This window comes from Scophthalmus maximus, chromosome 3, assembly GCF_022379125.1.
Source record: "Scophthalmus maximus strain ysfricsl-2021 chromosome 3, ASM2237912v1, whole genome shotgun sequence".
Classification (NCBI taxonomy): Eukaryota; Metazoa; Chordata; class Actinopteri; order Pleuronectiformes; family Scophthalmidae; genus Scophthalmus; species Scophthalmus maximus.
This window is the reverse complement of record NC_061517.1, coordinates 19,141,556-19,158,808: the sequence shown is the minus strand read 5'-3', so window position 1 is coordinate 19,158,808 and position 17,253 is coordinate 19,141,556. Positions and strand designations below refer to the sequence as shown.

Genomic DNA, 17,253 nt, shown 5'->3' with positions numbered 1-17,253 from the left:
GATGCATGCACAGGGACAGCCTGCAAACTGCACACATGAAGGCCCTGGATGGTTTTTGTCTGAACCAGGAACCTCTTTGCTGTGAGGCGACAGTCCTAACTACCACACCACCGTACAGAGACTAGTAAAACGACTATTTCCGCAGACCACTGCTTTATTCAATTTCAATGGTTTTCCATGACTCAGACTGACATGAGTAGACAATGTGATTGCAGGTTATTAGTGTGATGATGATTTTGTGTTTGCTGCATGAGTAGTTGATAGGCTTTGCTTTCTGTACATTAGCTGTTAACTTCTAGGGGTACACAGCTTCCAGTGACACTTGTGCTAGTGTCTATATGTAATAGTGGGTACAGAGGACGCTGTTTCTGCTGCTCAGCAAATGTAACAAGGTCTTGCTTAGAACGTTCAAACTGGGAACACTAAGAAGCAACTTTGTGGCATTCAACTGAAGTAGAAAAACAATTTTTTTGAGACCATGAAAGTTAATAAGGTCACAAGGCAATACTTTTAATAGAAGCACTGCAGTTTAAACTACTGAGACACATTAGCAACGAAGAATCCAATGCATTGCTGGTACAGTAAATGAAAAATGTTTTTATAATCATTCTCATGTTGTTATTGCTTATGAAGAGTTGGAAGTGACATTGACTACACCAAGGCCAGCTATTAAAAAGGAGTGAGATAATTTTACTAGACTTGGAAATCATTCAAGTATTTATCACAAGTACCACTACTAAAGACAGAAAGTCTGTTTGTCTGCTGAAAGACTCTGGCATCCCATCTGGAGATTTTCAATTATACAAGCCCCTTTTATTTTCATTAAACCCAACAGTGAGCTCTGTGGCATCCCTGAGGGGGGCTTGGCTCTATCCATCACAGACACACAGATGCTGACAAGCAAATAGTCTGACTAGTGTGGTGGGATCAAAACATATATATTTCACACACAACTGCACTAAACGCAGCAACTATCAAGCACCGCATTGTCGACCCATCCATCAGCAGTTTGCAGAGCACTACCAATAAATTATCTTTTCAGATTACGCAATTTCTTCGAAATGCCTTTCCATGTGAGTATATACTTATGGTTCAGTTTAACCTGTTTCGTTAACAGGTTAAACTTTTGTAGGGAAAAGCCTTAGGGGCATTGGGACAAACGGTTTGTTTAGACAGGAGACGCCAGGATTACTGATCTTTAGCACGGTAACAGTGAAATTACACTGGATTCTTGGGAGAGAGTGGAGGCAGCCATGTGATTGTGTGAATGTGTGTCTGACCGAGCAGTCCAGGTGTGCTCCATACCACGCACCGTAACCTGTATTCATGAAAGTGTGTCAGCACGTCTGGACACTGTACAGGTGTTTTCCCTAACAGGCATTCCTCAAACAGCCGGACTCACTGTCTGGAAGATGCACAAATGAAAAAAAACAAAAACCTTCTGTCTGTTGTCATGTGTGTGTGTTGTCATGTATGATTTATGGAATGGGATTGTTGCACACGATTGCACAAGCCCAGATGAGACCACTGTATGATTTACTGTACATATGATTATACCTGCGTGCTTCTGTGCTGCACGATTTGCTTGTTTCGAGTTTGTTTGCACATAATGCAGTGCAGTCAAATTCTCTAAAAAGTAATCAATCTCTTCCCTGCACTGGCAAGCCGCTGACACTCAATCCTAAAGGAGAGAGCTTTAGATATTTCCCCTCAAACAGTTTGATGAGCCCGCAAGAGCACGAAAACAACTTTAAAGACTTTGAATTCGTTCCCAGCTATTTCATGGACTGCAAAACTTTTCCACTTTCTGATTCCCTAAATCTGCTTCTGAAAACATGAGATAATTATTTGAATGTCAAGTTTTTCAAAAAATCTTGTTTTGTGCTGACAACTGCTTGAGCAGACTCCATCCTCAGGGTGAGGAAAAGGTAATGAAAGTGGAAAGGTGCCAAGGCTGCACCAGGAAAGTCAGACGAAGACTGCAACAGCCACTCAAAGTGGAGACACACCTGGTGAAAACTGTAGCATGGTGCCATGTGGTAGGTGATAAGTAGCTGAGGGACAAACTGCCAGAAGGGATCATTTTATTGAGAAGTCTGAGGCGAGACGTTCAGACAATCTGGCCGGCTTTGAAAAAGACAATGGGATGCCAATGGACCAGTAAAAAGTGTTATACCAAATTGCGCTCGTTCTCATGGAAACAAAGTCGAACGTACTGTACATGACCCTGAGTGTTTACAGCACGAGGGCAGAAAATGCATGAGGCTACTTTTCCCTGCTTTGAGTTTTCCCCTCCATTTTAATGAAGTGGGTGTTAGAATGCCGACAGTGTTTTTAACGCTGATGAACCAAAACTGAGAACGTTACATGTTGGCACTACATTTAGGGAGCTTGACTAACTTAGGATTTACTTTCCCTCAAGAGTTCAATCTTGTGTTATAGGCCAGTAACCAAAGTAATGCAGTCAATCGTATCTGTGCGTGAGACAAAATGGAAACTCACGTGTGCCCTGAGTGCACCATCTTAGCATCTTCGATTTGTACTGGTAAATTCTTACAAGCAACTTATCGACTAGATTAATGGTTACAGGTAATGGAATACATTAACTGTACATACAAATTTGAGCTTCGGTAGTTTGAAAACCACCAACACCGCCATTACACATATACCACAATGAAATAACACATATCATTTTACATAACATGAGAACTCAATGTAAGTATTATGACCTTCTTTTCACTGGTGAGATTTCAGTGTGATGTTATAATGTTAAAAGCAGCACATCCCATGTTTCTCTTCTATTTGTCCAGAAACCTAAATCTCTCATTATTTTTTATTTAATGAAAACACAATTTGTAGATGTCAGCCTCAGGGTCACCTGGACTAGGTTGTATTATCAATATGTGGATTCATATATTGTAATGTAAAATGTAATAATGTGAAAGTGGAGTCAATCATCCCTCACCACGCCAGTCAGCTGAAAACAGTATTGAATCAGTTTCGGCAACGTCAAATTCAGCTTTATGGAAAGTATTTCGTCAGACAAACCTTATCAGGTTCTTATTTACTGGTGTTCAAGACTCATTTGACTAAACTGTCCAGTTTCTGGATTCAATTTGGGTCCAATGAGGCAAATCATTATCATATATTCTGGTCTTGCTCAATGTTAAGACTATTCTGGCAGAAAGTTCATGGGGTTTTGCAAACCAGTTTTCCAGTTTTACATGCCATTTGAGTTGGAGTACCTCTGTTTGGGAGTCCTGTCTTCAGAAATTGTTACCACGCTGCTGGAAAAAAAACCCTCTACCTAGAAATTGACTGAAACCAGACAAACCTAAAATTAATGATTGGATTATAATTTATGATATCTTTGCAATGGCAAGAATAACTCTTTCCATTAGACTGCAAAAGGACATGTGCTCAAGTTGGATCTTGTACATCACTGGTGAGCCCATCATTTGATTGATGCAAATTTCACTTTGCTCACAAAGGTGAATGCCAACCTTCTGGTTCTGTTTATTAAGTTCTGTTTCTATCATGGATTTTGTTGAACTTTACCTGGATTTTCCCCCCCGATCTTATTTAGTTTTGTCCTATTATTATGCACTATAACTAAAGGCATGGGAAACCATGGCCTCTGAGCCTTAATGCAAGGATTAAGGCTTGTCCATAAGTATCTGTATATACCATTTAAACATTTGATAGATATTTGAACAAATGTTTTATTGATCTGAGCCATTAGATCAAAACTAATTTTTTTTTTTCTTTTGTCTTACAGTAGACAGGTACAACATATATGTTTTCTTGTATTTTACAAGTTATTCTAATGTAATTATAGTGACGAGTATAGTGTAAGTGTTCTGGAATTATATCTTCAGTATATTGGGCCTTCACTCAACAAGGACTGAGTGGGTGTTTCCTCCACCACCCGGTCAAGTTGCAGTTTACATCCATGTCTCTCCGGAGTGCAGAGGAACATTAATAAAAGGGTATTAACTGCACAAACGGACAAACTGAAAAACAGAATGCCTCCAGTTAAGGCTTGTTGCCTGAGCAGGGAGGCATAATAAAACTGAAAAGGATTGGAAGGATATGTAGACACTTGATATTCACCATAATCCAACCTTAATATGCCTCATCATAGCAGGGAAAAGCACAGGTGTTGCAATAACATTAACAATAGCGCCATTCTTTTTGGGGACAGTGAGTTGACACGCACAATAACCTAAAACTGAAGCAGCTCATAATGGAGTTCAGCCATTCTTCATTTTACTGTTAACACCTGTCACCTATTGTGACAGGTCTCCTCAGTGAAAAAGAAAGAAAAAAAGGAGAGACAGACCTGGCCATCAGTTTGTGGACCTCCTGCTTGTGCTGCTGGTCCTCGGCGGCGATGGCGTGCTGGGCTTGCTGCTGCATCCCTTGCACAAAGTGCTGCATGTGCTGAAAGGCATCGATCTGGAGAAGTACAAATCACATGCAAGTAGAGGCTTGGTGTCAGTCAAGAGAAATATGAATGAATTTGTTGCTTTTTAACTGAAATAACTCTGAATTAAATACACGCATGTCGTATGTGATATGTGATTAGCAGTGAACAAAACAGAGCTAATTCGACTGGCACAATTTGTTTTGATCAGTTGCAATGATCTTACTGCTTCACCTTTTTTACTGCATTGACTCTCCTGTGTAATGTTCATATCACAGTTGGGACTACTGTGACTGAGCCATGTCTGATCTAAATAACGGAAAGGCTAGCACAGATTTGTGATGTTGAGCACAGCTGTAAGAAATGAGGGACAGATTATTGTGAGCATGTCAGAAGAACCAGACTGCATATCTGCAGTGGTCAGCATTTTCTAGCTCTATGCATGAACTTAGAAAAAAGTTCACACAAAAAGAATATAAAATGATTTATGGGAAAATTGCCGTCAAGAATGACTGAATTATTTGACTGACTGAATCAGGTCCTGTTCAGTAAGAAGTACAAAGCCCAGCAGATGACCCAAGGTTGCATGGTTTTCACTCAATAATACTAGTAAAGCTGAGCTGATGTTCTATACTGTTCCAAAGCACTGGAAAAAGTAGCCTTTGTGCGTGTGTGCGTGTGTGTGTGTGTGTGTGTGTGTGTGTGTGTGTGTGTTTCAAAATTCTGATTCATCTGGTGAGTGTTGGTGCAGCTGGTCCTGACAACAGCAATGCTTGTGCTCACACTTACCTAAGTCCCCTAATGAGACCTGCACTCTGGAGCCACAAACCTTTTCAACACCTAGTAATATATGTGTGTGTGTTTCTGTGTGTCTGGTGAGTGTACATACTGTATGTGAAAGTGTGTGTGTGTGTGTGGGGGGGCGACACCCGTATGTCGTTCAAAACTAAGTGAGGCTCACTTGATCCACTGCTACTATGGATACAGAAGTATGATATCAGCATTAATATACAGTAAATGTAACAGTCGATTTTACTGACCACCAGAGAAGGTTCAAACTTTACACAAGACTGCGCCACATGAGCCAGTCTCAGCCTACAAACCCTGCGACCTTGCAATTTCCCAAACACTCCAACTCAGTCAGAGGAACATTCAAATATCTTAATGATAACGACACTCCCCAAAATAAAAAAATTCAATAGAGATTTGCTGTTAGGTGACCAAATTAAATACAATGTGACTTCAACTGCAATAAATTTAGGATTTTCCCCCCATAAAGTCATCATCTGGATCAGCTAATTTTATGTTACATAGACATCACTCCCAACAAGCTCAACAAAACATTTCTAACATCATTAACATAATAGTATACCTCACACATTATTTTATTCATGGAGCTTGTTGGGGTCAATTTACAGGCCTATCCAGAGGCAAAATTACACAACACGTGTAACCACCTGGCTGGCTACCTGCACATTTAATAATTAGCATATTATACAATTTACAAATTAATATAACAGCCAATGTTCATTGCATTAAAAGGCTGGTTTATACTTGCATTAACCTATAGCTCTGTTTTTAGTCTCCACCAACTCCCAGGGGAAATATCTGGCTCTTCAGCTGCTAAATGTTCCCCTAAGTTCTCCAGCTACAGTAGTTGCTCACTGAAAACAGTCGGCAGCTACAGTCCAGCCTAGTGACTACGAAAGCAGGGAGAATGAACAAAAACAATAACACTGTTGGTCAGACTGCTAAAATTAAAATAAAATAAAAGATGTAGCTCACAAAAGTTCTGCAAAGCAGAGTGGAGCTGAGTGGAGCTGCATATTCAGGTGATAAAGTGTTATATAAAACTATTGTCTAAGTTGCAAATCACCAACAATCCGTTTGCTCCTACCTTGCGGGCACTCTTCCACATGTACTTCATATAAGCGTAGGTGACGTGTGGGTGGGCTGTGGGCAGCGGGTGATCAAGTTGCTTGGAGGGGTCGACACCAAGAAGGAGCACCAGGGTCTTGTGGGCCAGAGCCTGACGGCGAGAGGAGTTCAACAAAGGTTAAAAGGGCAAATGAATGGTCAGAAGGTTTATAGTTCAAGAAGAACCCAGAAGGCGAGAAAGGCAGCAATCTCCCAAGACAATACAGAGCCTGATTACACATCGACCTCTTTATATTTGTTTAAGAGTGAGTAATGAAAGAGTAAAATAAACTAAAACAAAGAAAGAACAAAGGTCAAGTATTTAAGATTATATGAATAAAGAGCATTTTAGAAGATAAAAAGGCAGAAGGTAAGAGAAGGGCCAGAAACTCAAACCTCACCACTCCGCAATGTGTCAGTAAATCTTAGTGGGGTCATTTTTTCCAACCCGGCAAATCACATTACGTTGGCCAATTACGTGTGTGTGTGTGTGTGTGTGTGTGTGTGTGTGTGTGTCAAGAGTAACAGTGAGGTAAAACAAAGTATACGGAAGGAAATTGGCACCACTTTCATTGAGAAGATATGTGGCTTCAGGTTTCTAAACAGTGTGATTGAGAGTGCTGCGCTATTTTCATCAGTGCCAACTCGAAACAGGTTGAAGTAAAGTTCAATTTCATGGCTGGAATTCATGGTTTCAGTTAACTGCGTCAGAGCCTGACTTCCCTTTTCCGTTTCAAAAGGTTTATTTAATTAACTCTGATCTATTCCTCCTGAATATTACGGGATTATAAGTAATTACAGTATGCATGATCAGGGTCAGCCAATGGCGATAGTACGGCACTTTGGACAGATACATTGTCAATTTTATTATGTCCTACTATGCATCATGGTTGTCTTTTCAACTAGTTTGTTATGGTGTAGTAGTTGGTTTTAGGTGGTAGAAATGTACTGTTAACTGTATTTTATTGGGTGCAAGTTCTCCTTTTAGCAAATACTATACAGTAACACCCTTTTAAAATTTATTTTAACAAAACGTATAAGTGTGTCGAACTAGTTGATGGCATATCTCAAGTTTAAAATCCTACCCATAGGAGTTTTTTAAACACAATGCAGGTTATTGCATCTTGGTTCTTATTTTTGTTGCCTTCCATTAAATGTACTGACCAGGCGTCCGCTTTTGCCACAGAGGCTGGCGTACTTCAGCCAAGTCCTCATGTCCTCGTGGGGGCTGATGACCAGTGATCGCACCATCAGGATCCTCTGCCAGTCCTCCACAATACGCTGACAGCCCTGGAGGGAATAACAGAAAAATAACGAGGGTCGGACAGGTTAAACGCCCTGTTCTTTTGTTACTCGCTTCGAAGAGAGGCGCCTACTAGTTAAAGAGAAAAGAAAACACGTGGCGGTACTATTATTACCAATGGTCCGTGTCACTCACACGTGAGTGCGGGTTCATGTGTCAGAAAACAGAAGAAAAACACACACAGACACACATGCAGGTCATTTTAAATACATCTGTAAAGATCATCAGCTGAAATGCCCAATTAAATATTCTCTCAACCCCAACCTCACCCTCATTTTCATGATATCAGGATATCAAGATATTCTGCCCCCTGGAACTTCCTTAGATGGCAAAAGTATGTCCACACAAATCTTTTAGTAAGCTGTTGAAAGCTGGGGCTGCGGGAAAAAATTCTACGGTTTCTGAAGTAGACTTAACATGATAGGATACGGGGCTGAGTGCAAAATCAAATTATCCAGTTCACCCAACCTCATTGAAAGGAACAACCGTGTATCATTAGGGGCATCATGGTGGTCAGGTGGTCCCACAAAACTGCTGTGGCCCTGAATCCAGCAGTACCATTCTTAGTTGCATGTCATGTTTCTTTAAGGACATGGGCCCTTATTCTGTTATGTTAAAAAAATCAACCTATGCAACCTATTTGAATATCAAAAGCACATCCCCTGCCCATTTTAAAGGTGGCTGAACTCCTATTTGTCTATAGATCACACCAAAACGATGAAGAGCCATTAATAAACAGCAAGCTATAAACTATACTGATTTAGCCTAAAGGACTGACCGTTCTTCTGTCACAGGGGCTGGAGAGTGGGTAAACAAATGTCCATTAAAAAGTAAATGGTTCAACAATTGGTGTGTAGGAGCAGAGGGAATGGTAAAGAAAGTTGAAGTATGACCTGTCCTAATTGTTCACTAGGAGGAGAGTTTAAATCTCCCATGATCTGCATTTAGAGGAAGCAGATACACTTCAAAAACAGAATAGGGATTCCAAGTATCAAACTGCAACCTAAAGATAACGGTCCCAAATTCAAACTGGTTGCCACAAGAAGAGAAGTGTATGAATTCATTCATTCATAATTATATACATGAGACAAATGCAATGGGGCGCTGTGTTTTAATACACCCTTTGCCATATCTCCAACTCCTTTGATGAGGAAGAGACAGACGGAGGAAGAAAGAGTAACGGAGTGGAGCAGCGAATGAATCCCTGACAGATGTGTGAGGTCAGCCTCCCATAAATCACTATGGAGAGGACAAACCTGTGAAGTATTGCAGCCCCAGCTTTGGTGCTGCCATTATGGGCGCCGACTGTTTGCTCAGGAAGACTCCTCGTGATCCCAAACACCCCGTCTAACCAACCTCCATCTTTTATGAATGGAAAAAAAGTCAAGATGAAACCCAGGCGGCCGCACAAGCTCTGCATGTGGCTGACATTTCCCAATGGATGTCGACGCACCACCTGGGGCTCAATCTGGACAAGACCGAGATGCTTTTCCTACCAGGGAAGGCGTCTCCCATCAACGACCTCTCCATCACCATGGAGAAAACTCTGTGGTGACTCCTGCTCAGACTGAAAGGAACCTGTGTGTGGGCGACCTGACAACATCGCAGTGATGATCCCCTCCTGCAGATTCATCCTCCACAACATCAGGAGGATACGTTCGTTCCTCACCAGGAAGGCAATGCAGGTATTGGTGCAGACTCTCACCCCGACTGCTGCTGCTCCCTCCTAGCTGGTCTAACAGCATGTGCAGAATCCAGAATGCAGTGGCCCGGTTGGTCTTCAACCTACCTAAGTTCTCCCACACTACACCGCTCCCCCGCAACCTGCACTGGCTTCCGGTGGTGGCTCGAATCCAATTAAAGGCACTGGTTCTCGCCTGCTGTGCTGCGAATTGCTCAGGCTCTTCCTACAACCAGAACGTGGTCAAACCTTACACCCCAGCCCGTCCACTACGCTCTGCCACTGCCAAGCGGCTTGCGACGCCCTCACTGCGAGCGGTGGGAAGCCACCGCTCAACTAAATCCTGTCTTTTTTCTGTCCTGGTTCCTCAATGGTGAAACTGCTCAGGACAGCAAAAACCCTGCAAAGTCTCAGACCGAAAACTCACCTGTTCATCACCATTAGTCCTTGAATAAAAAAGAATACAAAATCTAAAGTGGAGCACTTGAAACTGTTTTTCCTGTTTGATAAATGTTTATGTCCTATGATTCTTGGACTTTTTGGGGAATATCTTCATTGTTGAATGCACTTATTGTTAGTCACTTTGGACAAAAGCATCAACTTCATTGATTTAATGTAAAAAGATGATGAATATCTTAATTTTACTGCACAGATGTGTGTGTGTGCAGGCGCTTGCATGTGTGTGTGTGAAATGCTTCCCATTCAATGGTCAAGCTAATTTAATAAAACATCTAAAATGTAAAAAAAACATTCATTTGACTTAATTGCACTTAGACAGGTAAGCAAATACCAATCACGACAAAAATATATAGTTTTGAAAGGAACAGAGGTGTTTTTGTCTTAAACGAAGCCTTACTGTTGACTCATATCAAACTAAATCTGAAGTTGTTTGGTTTTATGAAAAGGTACGCCATCTTGTCTGCTGTTTTGCAAGAGAAATAATAACCAGGTACAGCTACAAATAATCCTCCTTAATTATCAGTATGGATGGGACGATACCACTTTTTCGTGTCCAATCTAATACTGATTCTGCAACCTTGAGTATCTGTAGATACCGATCCGATACTAATCTAAAACAATCATTTCCCCACTTTGGAAAAAAAGTATGATAGAGAACTTAAGGATAGTAGATTGAGGATAAATACAATCTTGCTGGGCTGTGGGTAAAGTAAAGGATGATGCAGGTTTTTGTGCTTTGGTGATGAAGATATTCTTAAACGTCAGCAACATGTGAGCAGGAGATGAGGAATGTCAAACAGGGAATGAGTGTAAGTAGCATTATCCATGCTGTATTAAATCAAGTTTAATACAGTATGTATAATACGGAGAGTCAGGGATACCAGATGAAAAGTTTTCAGTTTATCTGCCTGACTTGAACTTTTCACTCAAAGTGCACATACAAGGCGAGTCCATTCGAATAATCACATTTTGATTCAGCTGTAAAATGGCCAACACGGAAAAGATGAACTTTAACAGTATTATCTTAAATCGGATGGCATTTGTCTCAAATTCCAACGCCTTGGCAGGCGGCAAATATTTCCAAACCACTTGTGGATTTGCGGTTCCTTCCACACGTCCTCCTGTCTCATTTAACAGCATGTACAGCTCTGCAATTCACAATTAATAAAGATAATAACCATAATCATAATCAGTCTTGGGAAGCAGAGGGAGTCTAGATGGGTTTACACAGTGGGCTGCACAAAATGAGAAATGCTTCCCCCCCTGAATATTTTTACAAAGGTCAAATCAAACTGGCAACTGCAGTTTGATCAAAAATGATCTTGGAGTGAAGCCGTGTTGTAAAGGTCAGTTCTAATAACCCAATGTACCCAGGGTAACCCAGGGTAACAAGTCCATTTACTGTATGTGCCAACTCTCACTTATGGTCATGACCTTTGGATAGTCACCGTGGCTATCAGCACACAGGCACAAGTGAGTGGTTGAAGTTAATTTTAAAAGTGTGGGTACAAATCTGATCGGACTTTTTCAACATGTCACTCTTTTTTTTTATCAGTGTGATCAGATCCAGTCACCTTTCCCTTTGCATGACATCATGAGCTTCAAGTTGAGTGTAAGGCAACAGCAACGAGCAGTTTACCTTCTGCCGCTACTGTCTAATGTGAGTGGGTTGTTGACCTGTTGCTGCCCACTGTATTCAGTAAATAAAATCAAAACATAGCTCATTACAACATCCAAGACCACATCCATTGCTATTATGACAAGAAAAATTACAATAGATCACTAATAATGCCATAATTTAACATGTTCTTTCTTTGTGAATGTGTTGTAACTCAGACGATCGATTATTTTTTTTCCCCATTTGGTGCAACTACAATTTCATGATGGTGACTGAAATTTAAAACGGCCTATATTGTAGCTAGTTTATGCAGCATGCGTGAAAGAAGTGAACATAGGATCTTACTAGATGGTGAAGCCACACTGAGGTATTCACAGTCTTTGACTGTACATATGGTGCAAGGCTTGTAATGTTTCCCATTAGTAACAGTAGCCTTTCCAACATCTGCTTTATATTGTATTCGTAGTTGCGCACGTGAGTTTGTGTGTGTGTGTCCATATATCATGTGCAGTGGTTACCTGAAGCCGCTCCCACCATGTTTCCCTGATGATGTCCCTCCTCTCTGGAACCAGCTTGTACTGGATCACCTCCTCCAGCTCTGACAGCATCTGGCAAGACACCATGGCCTGGAAAACAAACACAAGCATGCACACATTCATTCTTATCCAGGCATTCATTGTTAAATTACAGTTCCAATTGCCCAGATCATGCAATATTCCCTTATGCCCATTATAAAAGAATCATACCAGCTTGTAAATTAAATCTGAACTTGCGACTGAATGCATCCAGCAACCCACTGGACAATTGTGAGAGGCAACTGTCAGAGAAGGTCAGTCGTCTCCATTTGATTGCTTTGTTTACATCTGACAAATGAAACAGCATCCAAAATCTAGATGGCAGCTGGTGTTTGTCTGCTGTCAGTTGTCATGGTGAACAAAATTAACTAGAATCAAATGGCTTTACAGGATAAGGTTTACTGTACCCGGAAATAACTGTATGACAGGAACACTGCTGTGTTCCAATTTGAGTCTGATGTGAAAAGTTTCTTGAAAAATTCCATGTAAACACAGTAAAATAAGAACACAAGACAGCAATATTTTAGGATATTGAATTCCAAAGAGGGTAGAGCAGAGACTTTAATTTCTATAGATTGTCACTTTGTTGCTGTGACATTATCCGTCAGCACACTAGTTCTATGACAAAACGAGATGGGGTTAAATGTTTTGGCTCTCTCAGGGGACCCTTACCCCGTAGGCTCGACTGTAGCTCTCTCCAGCCATGGCCGTCAGCTCAGCATCCAGGAGGTCTCTTGCCTTGTCAATGCACTGCATAGAAAAACACACACACACATGGAATCTGTAACTTGACATTTAAAGATACACAATGGACAATGTACCACCTACCCAAATACACCAAATTTGCCCTCAACCCCAATGTTTTCTTTCCGTTTACATATTAATCGTCTTTTTGAACGTGAGCCTACATGGTGCTCAGTCATAAGCTTCTCAATACAATGTCACTCCTCAACATTAGCAACATGGGTTTCACCAGTGACTTGACTTAGAAGCCTCCTAATTAGTAAATCAAAAAAAAACACTAATTATGGCATTTCCTCACTAATGTAATGGTAGCGTGACCCCAAAATACACCATGACACTGTCACACTTGCATGAGGACTAGTCATGATTGAACCAAACCTAGGGAACAAAAACACTTTGTACAAAAGAACAAAGTCATGTTATTGCTTGCTGCACAGACTCTTTTCACTTAAGTGCTACCAAGAGTGACACATTAGAACAACGAGGACTAGAAATTCTGCTTTATGTAGCAAAAGGGTTTGATGCATTTGCCAAGAGCCAAAGTCTTTTATGAGGAGAGATGAATTAACTGTTGAGAGCGACAGTGTGAAAGTTATATAATCATGGTTGTGGATGGCAGATGCACCTTAAAAAAAAAAAAAAAAAAAACCTTCCTAAACCTCCATGCACATTCAGAGAGAGGCAGGGGGATTGGAGACTGAAAAAAAGGGATTCAGAACAGGGACTGTTGGTCATAGATCCTGCCTCCATGATCATTTTTATGATGTTCAACCAACTTTCAGAGCACACTCACGCACCAAACATCTTTTTCCTACCTTCCTGTTATTTTGGGTGTATTACTGTATATCACTGACTCATTTGTACAATTCCAGATCCCTGACTTTTCGTGACAACAACATCTCCAAACTCAAGGATATTGCGCACATTCCATCACCGGTGAGAACCCCGAGGGTTGGAAAAAACTGCGACTGATAGAAAGACCTGTTCCAGTGCAGCCAAGGAGACAAACAAGGACACGAGTACTGAGGCTGAAAGTCTGCTGACTTCTTGGGCTTTCGACAGCCAAATGTTTTAGTGAACTGTTATTTGTGGGAGGGTAGAATCAGGGAGAATGACTGAGGAAGCACAGGACACAGCTGTTTCAGACCCACTCCCACCAATTATTTTTTTCGCGGGGAGGGAAAGGAGGAATGGCGTGCCAAAACACCTCTTCTGGCATGCACAACAAGAGGAGGGGTTATGGGAGTGTGGTTAAGACAAGGTGACAATGAGGCTACTTCTTTACAGCCTCCACTCAGTTATGGTCCTGTTTACGCCCGAGTTACTGTGCTGCTCGGGGCCTCGGTGGAAATGTGCAGTCCAGACGACTCCTGATAAATGCAGTGTCTGGCTTCTGGCAGCACAAACAAACCATGACCCAATCTCAACATTCTCTTACATTAAAGGTTGCACCTTTAGCGGCTGCACAAATCAACTGCTGAAGAAAACTCAAAACAAAGCCCAAACTTGACTGTGGGGCCAAAGGGGGCGGCTGCGGTTTGTGAAAAAAACCACAACACAGTTTACAAATTGTCAAATCGCAGGACTGAATGGATCATGAATCGTGGCACTTCGCTCGGCGGGAGCGTGACTGTCATGTCTACACATCATCGCCGCAGCAGACCAAAACACTTGAGATTCATGAAGCAAAGAGAAACCTGAAACATTTCACACAGACGCACGCCAAGGCTCCTGGAGCAAAAGCGTCTAGCTGTTGGGGGTACGGAGGGTGGAAACTGCCCCGTGGAAGCAAAAGTTTCAAGTTCGAGGATTACCAACCACGTCCGGAAGACTTGACTGAGCTCATGTTGACATTTAAGCTTTCACCCTCGCGCCATCTGCTTTTCATTCCTCCTCGTTCATTGTGAGTGGCCTCATTGTCAGCGAGAGTCAAAAGTCTGCTTTCCCTATTCGGCTGATGCAGAGTCCTACAGGCCACACCTGGAGCCAATCTGCAAATTAGAGAGGGGAGGTGGGCTATGTTGGGATGGGGGGGGGGGGGGGGGGGGGGGGGGGGGGAAGCAATGCTCCAGGGCTTTGTGGTGAGAAAGGCACTCGGAGGATGAGTCCAGGGAAATTGGAGGAGCAGGTGTTTGTGAGACGCGCGGGCATCCAGCTTGAATAAATCCATTTCCCGGGGGCACGCGCTCATCTACGATCCCCCAACTTTCCTCAAATGAGGACAACACCGTCCTGGGGGGGGGGGGGGCGGTAGTGGAATAGTCGTAAAGTCCTTTTTCTGTTTCTTTACAGTTTGAGTTTCCAATGATCCTAGCTTTTCCAACCTGGCTATAAAGACTTATTAGAATTCCAGAAGCCATGAGGCTAGGCAAATTCTCATGCGGCATGTCTTTATGAGATATTTTTACAAAATGAAACAATTACATGTACATTGAATGGAAGGAAATATTGGTGTATTTAGGAGTGATGATGCAACCCACCTGCTGGGCCAATGAGAAGAGGTCCTGATGCAGGGCTAGCACCGCTCTATAAAAAGCCCCATCATGTGTGTCTCTTGGGATCATACAGGTGTACTCCTCCATGCTGTCCCAGTGCCCTGGAGAAACAGAAATCAGATAAAGGCATTCGGCAGGGTACTTGTAATAAAGAGTGTATTATGTTATTACAGATATCGTATTAACAGCTCTAATGAAGACTGGAGTTTAACAGCCCGTCACTTCACACTCCACCTCTGCCTGCGATATTATAAATGATTGGGACATCAACATTTTGCTTCCTAAGGGACGACAACTAATGATGTTCCGGGTCTTCAGATCGACAAGCCTGCCGTTTTGTCTCCGGGCTCAGTGTGGACAGTCAAAGCCTCAGACCGCAATAGGCAGAAGTTGCTTCTGCAGTGCAGTGTGCTCCGTGCTTTTCTCAACCATTGCATGTTAGGATATGTCAGTGTTATGACTGGACACCATTCCCATCGAGTTATGTGAGGGAGACTTGGCGAGAGCCGTTAACTGTTTTCACTGCGCTGATGCGGTGAGTCACATGAAGGATAAACGATTTATGCACAAACCTTTTCAAAAAATGTCACAGACTGTACTATCCATTGTTTACATATTTGTCTGATTATTGTCAATTGACAGTCGACGTCTGACGTGAAGCACTTGAGTGGTTACCTAGACCCCAGGCAGCGGCAGCGGCCATGCGAGCCATCTTGGCCTGGGTTTCCTCGCTCACCAGTGTCCACTCCTCACAGCACTGCTGATGTAACTGGCCCCTGTAAAACATTAATCAAATTCAGATTTATTCAGCAGTCTTAGAGTTATGATGTCAGTATAGTCACAGTAATTACTTATTTACACATCACATAATCAGAAAGTGATCTAAGCTACCACCAGGTTTCCACGTTGACACGTAACAAAGTATTATTGTATATGCTACGTGCAGAGTGGACTACCAACAAGCCACTTCATATGAATGCAAAAGAGGATTTTCAATACCTTTGAATTATGTTAGGCCATCTGAAATTATCTGCAAATCACAGATTCCATTCACACCTGTAATTAAAATATGTTTCATATCCTGATTGTATCCAGAAAATGATTTTAACCTGATTACATTTACATCTGGTATCAATATGCCTCTCCTGTATCCACACTGAGATCCGGTTGCGATCTGATCGCTCTGTCCAGCTCACATTACATCCTCTCGTTTGCACAGTTCCAAAGAACAACATCAAAAAATTTGAGGAGGTGGAATAGAAGGAAGTGGCACAATGATCTACAACCCTACGTTGTTGTGTTTCCTTGCTTTTCAATTGGTCTCGACTTCACTCAATCCACAGGTGTCTTGAATAGCATGAGGGCTGAGGGGAGGACTGCTTCATGTGTTTACTGCTTGCTGCGTGTTTTCTAATGGCTGCTGCTACTTCACTGGTTATCATTATTTCCACCCACATAGTTTGTGGATTGACAATGCTTTTGCATTTACACTTGTGTTCCATGTAGTGACAATACGACACTGACCAGCTCCGACACTGACCAGCTCTTGAGGTGGTGTGACCGATCAGATCACAATCCGTCCTCAAGGCGTCTCCTTGGGTGCATTTACACCTGAACTTTCATGTGGTCAAGCATCATCTGATAGCAATCAATCACAAAATATGATTTTAGTGCCGGGTGTCCGGGAGATGTGTGAAAATTGATGGGATTTTACTGATCAATAAAATCCTACATGCAGAAAATGGAAGAGCAATCTGTAGATGAAGTTGGGAAATAGGTCAAGAGGAGTGAAATGCTCATTCCTGATTGATTGAGATGAATTTTATAACCATTGATCCCAAAGATATGATCCCAAGAAATCCTTTAACTTCGGTTTATTTTAGAATTTTCTAAAGTAGTGAAGGGTCATGATTTTCCTTCTTCACATAAAAGCCTAACAGCTTTTTTCAAGACAACGAATGCGATACTACCAGTCGCCAGTAAAAGGTGCGTTTTGGCGTTGTGTGATGAGATGCTACTGTACAAACAGAAAAAA

The 17,253-nt window shown here is 41.9% G+C and overlaps 1 protein-coding gene across 4 annotated transcripts in view; it reads right to left on the bottom strand.

The window, feature by feature from the left end:
• mtor (mechanistic target of rapamycin kinase) overlaps positions 1-17,253 on the bottom strand; it is an 83,906-nt gene that overhangs the window by 13,158 nt on the left and 53,495 nt on the right. For all 4 annotated transcript variants that reach the window (XM_035644862.2, XM_035644864.2, XM_035644865.2 and 1 more), the window contains 7 exons: positions 15,894-15,994; positions 15,204-15,319; positions 12,652-12,729; positions 11,923-12,030; positions 7,508-7,633; positions 6,324-6,455; positions 4,343-4,458 (listed from right to left, as the gene is read on the bottom strand). In XM_035644862.2, coding sequence (XP_035500755.1) covers positions 4,343-4,458; positions 6,324-6,455; positions 7,508-7,633; positions 11,923-12,030; positions 12,652-12,729; positions 15,204-15,319; positions 15,894-15,994 — 777 coding nt within the window. The remainder of the gene's footprint in view (positions 1-4,342; positions 4,459-6,323; positions 6,456-7,507; positions 7,634-11,922; positions 12,031-12,651; positions 12,730-15,203; positions 15,320-15,893; positions 15,995-17,253) is intronic.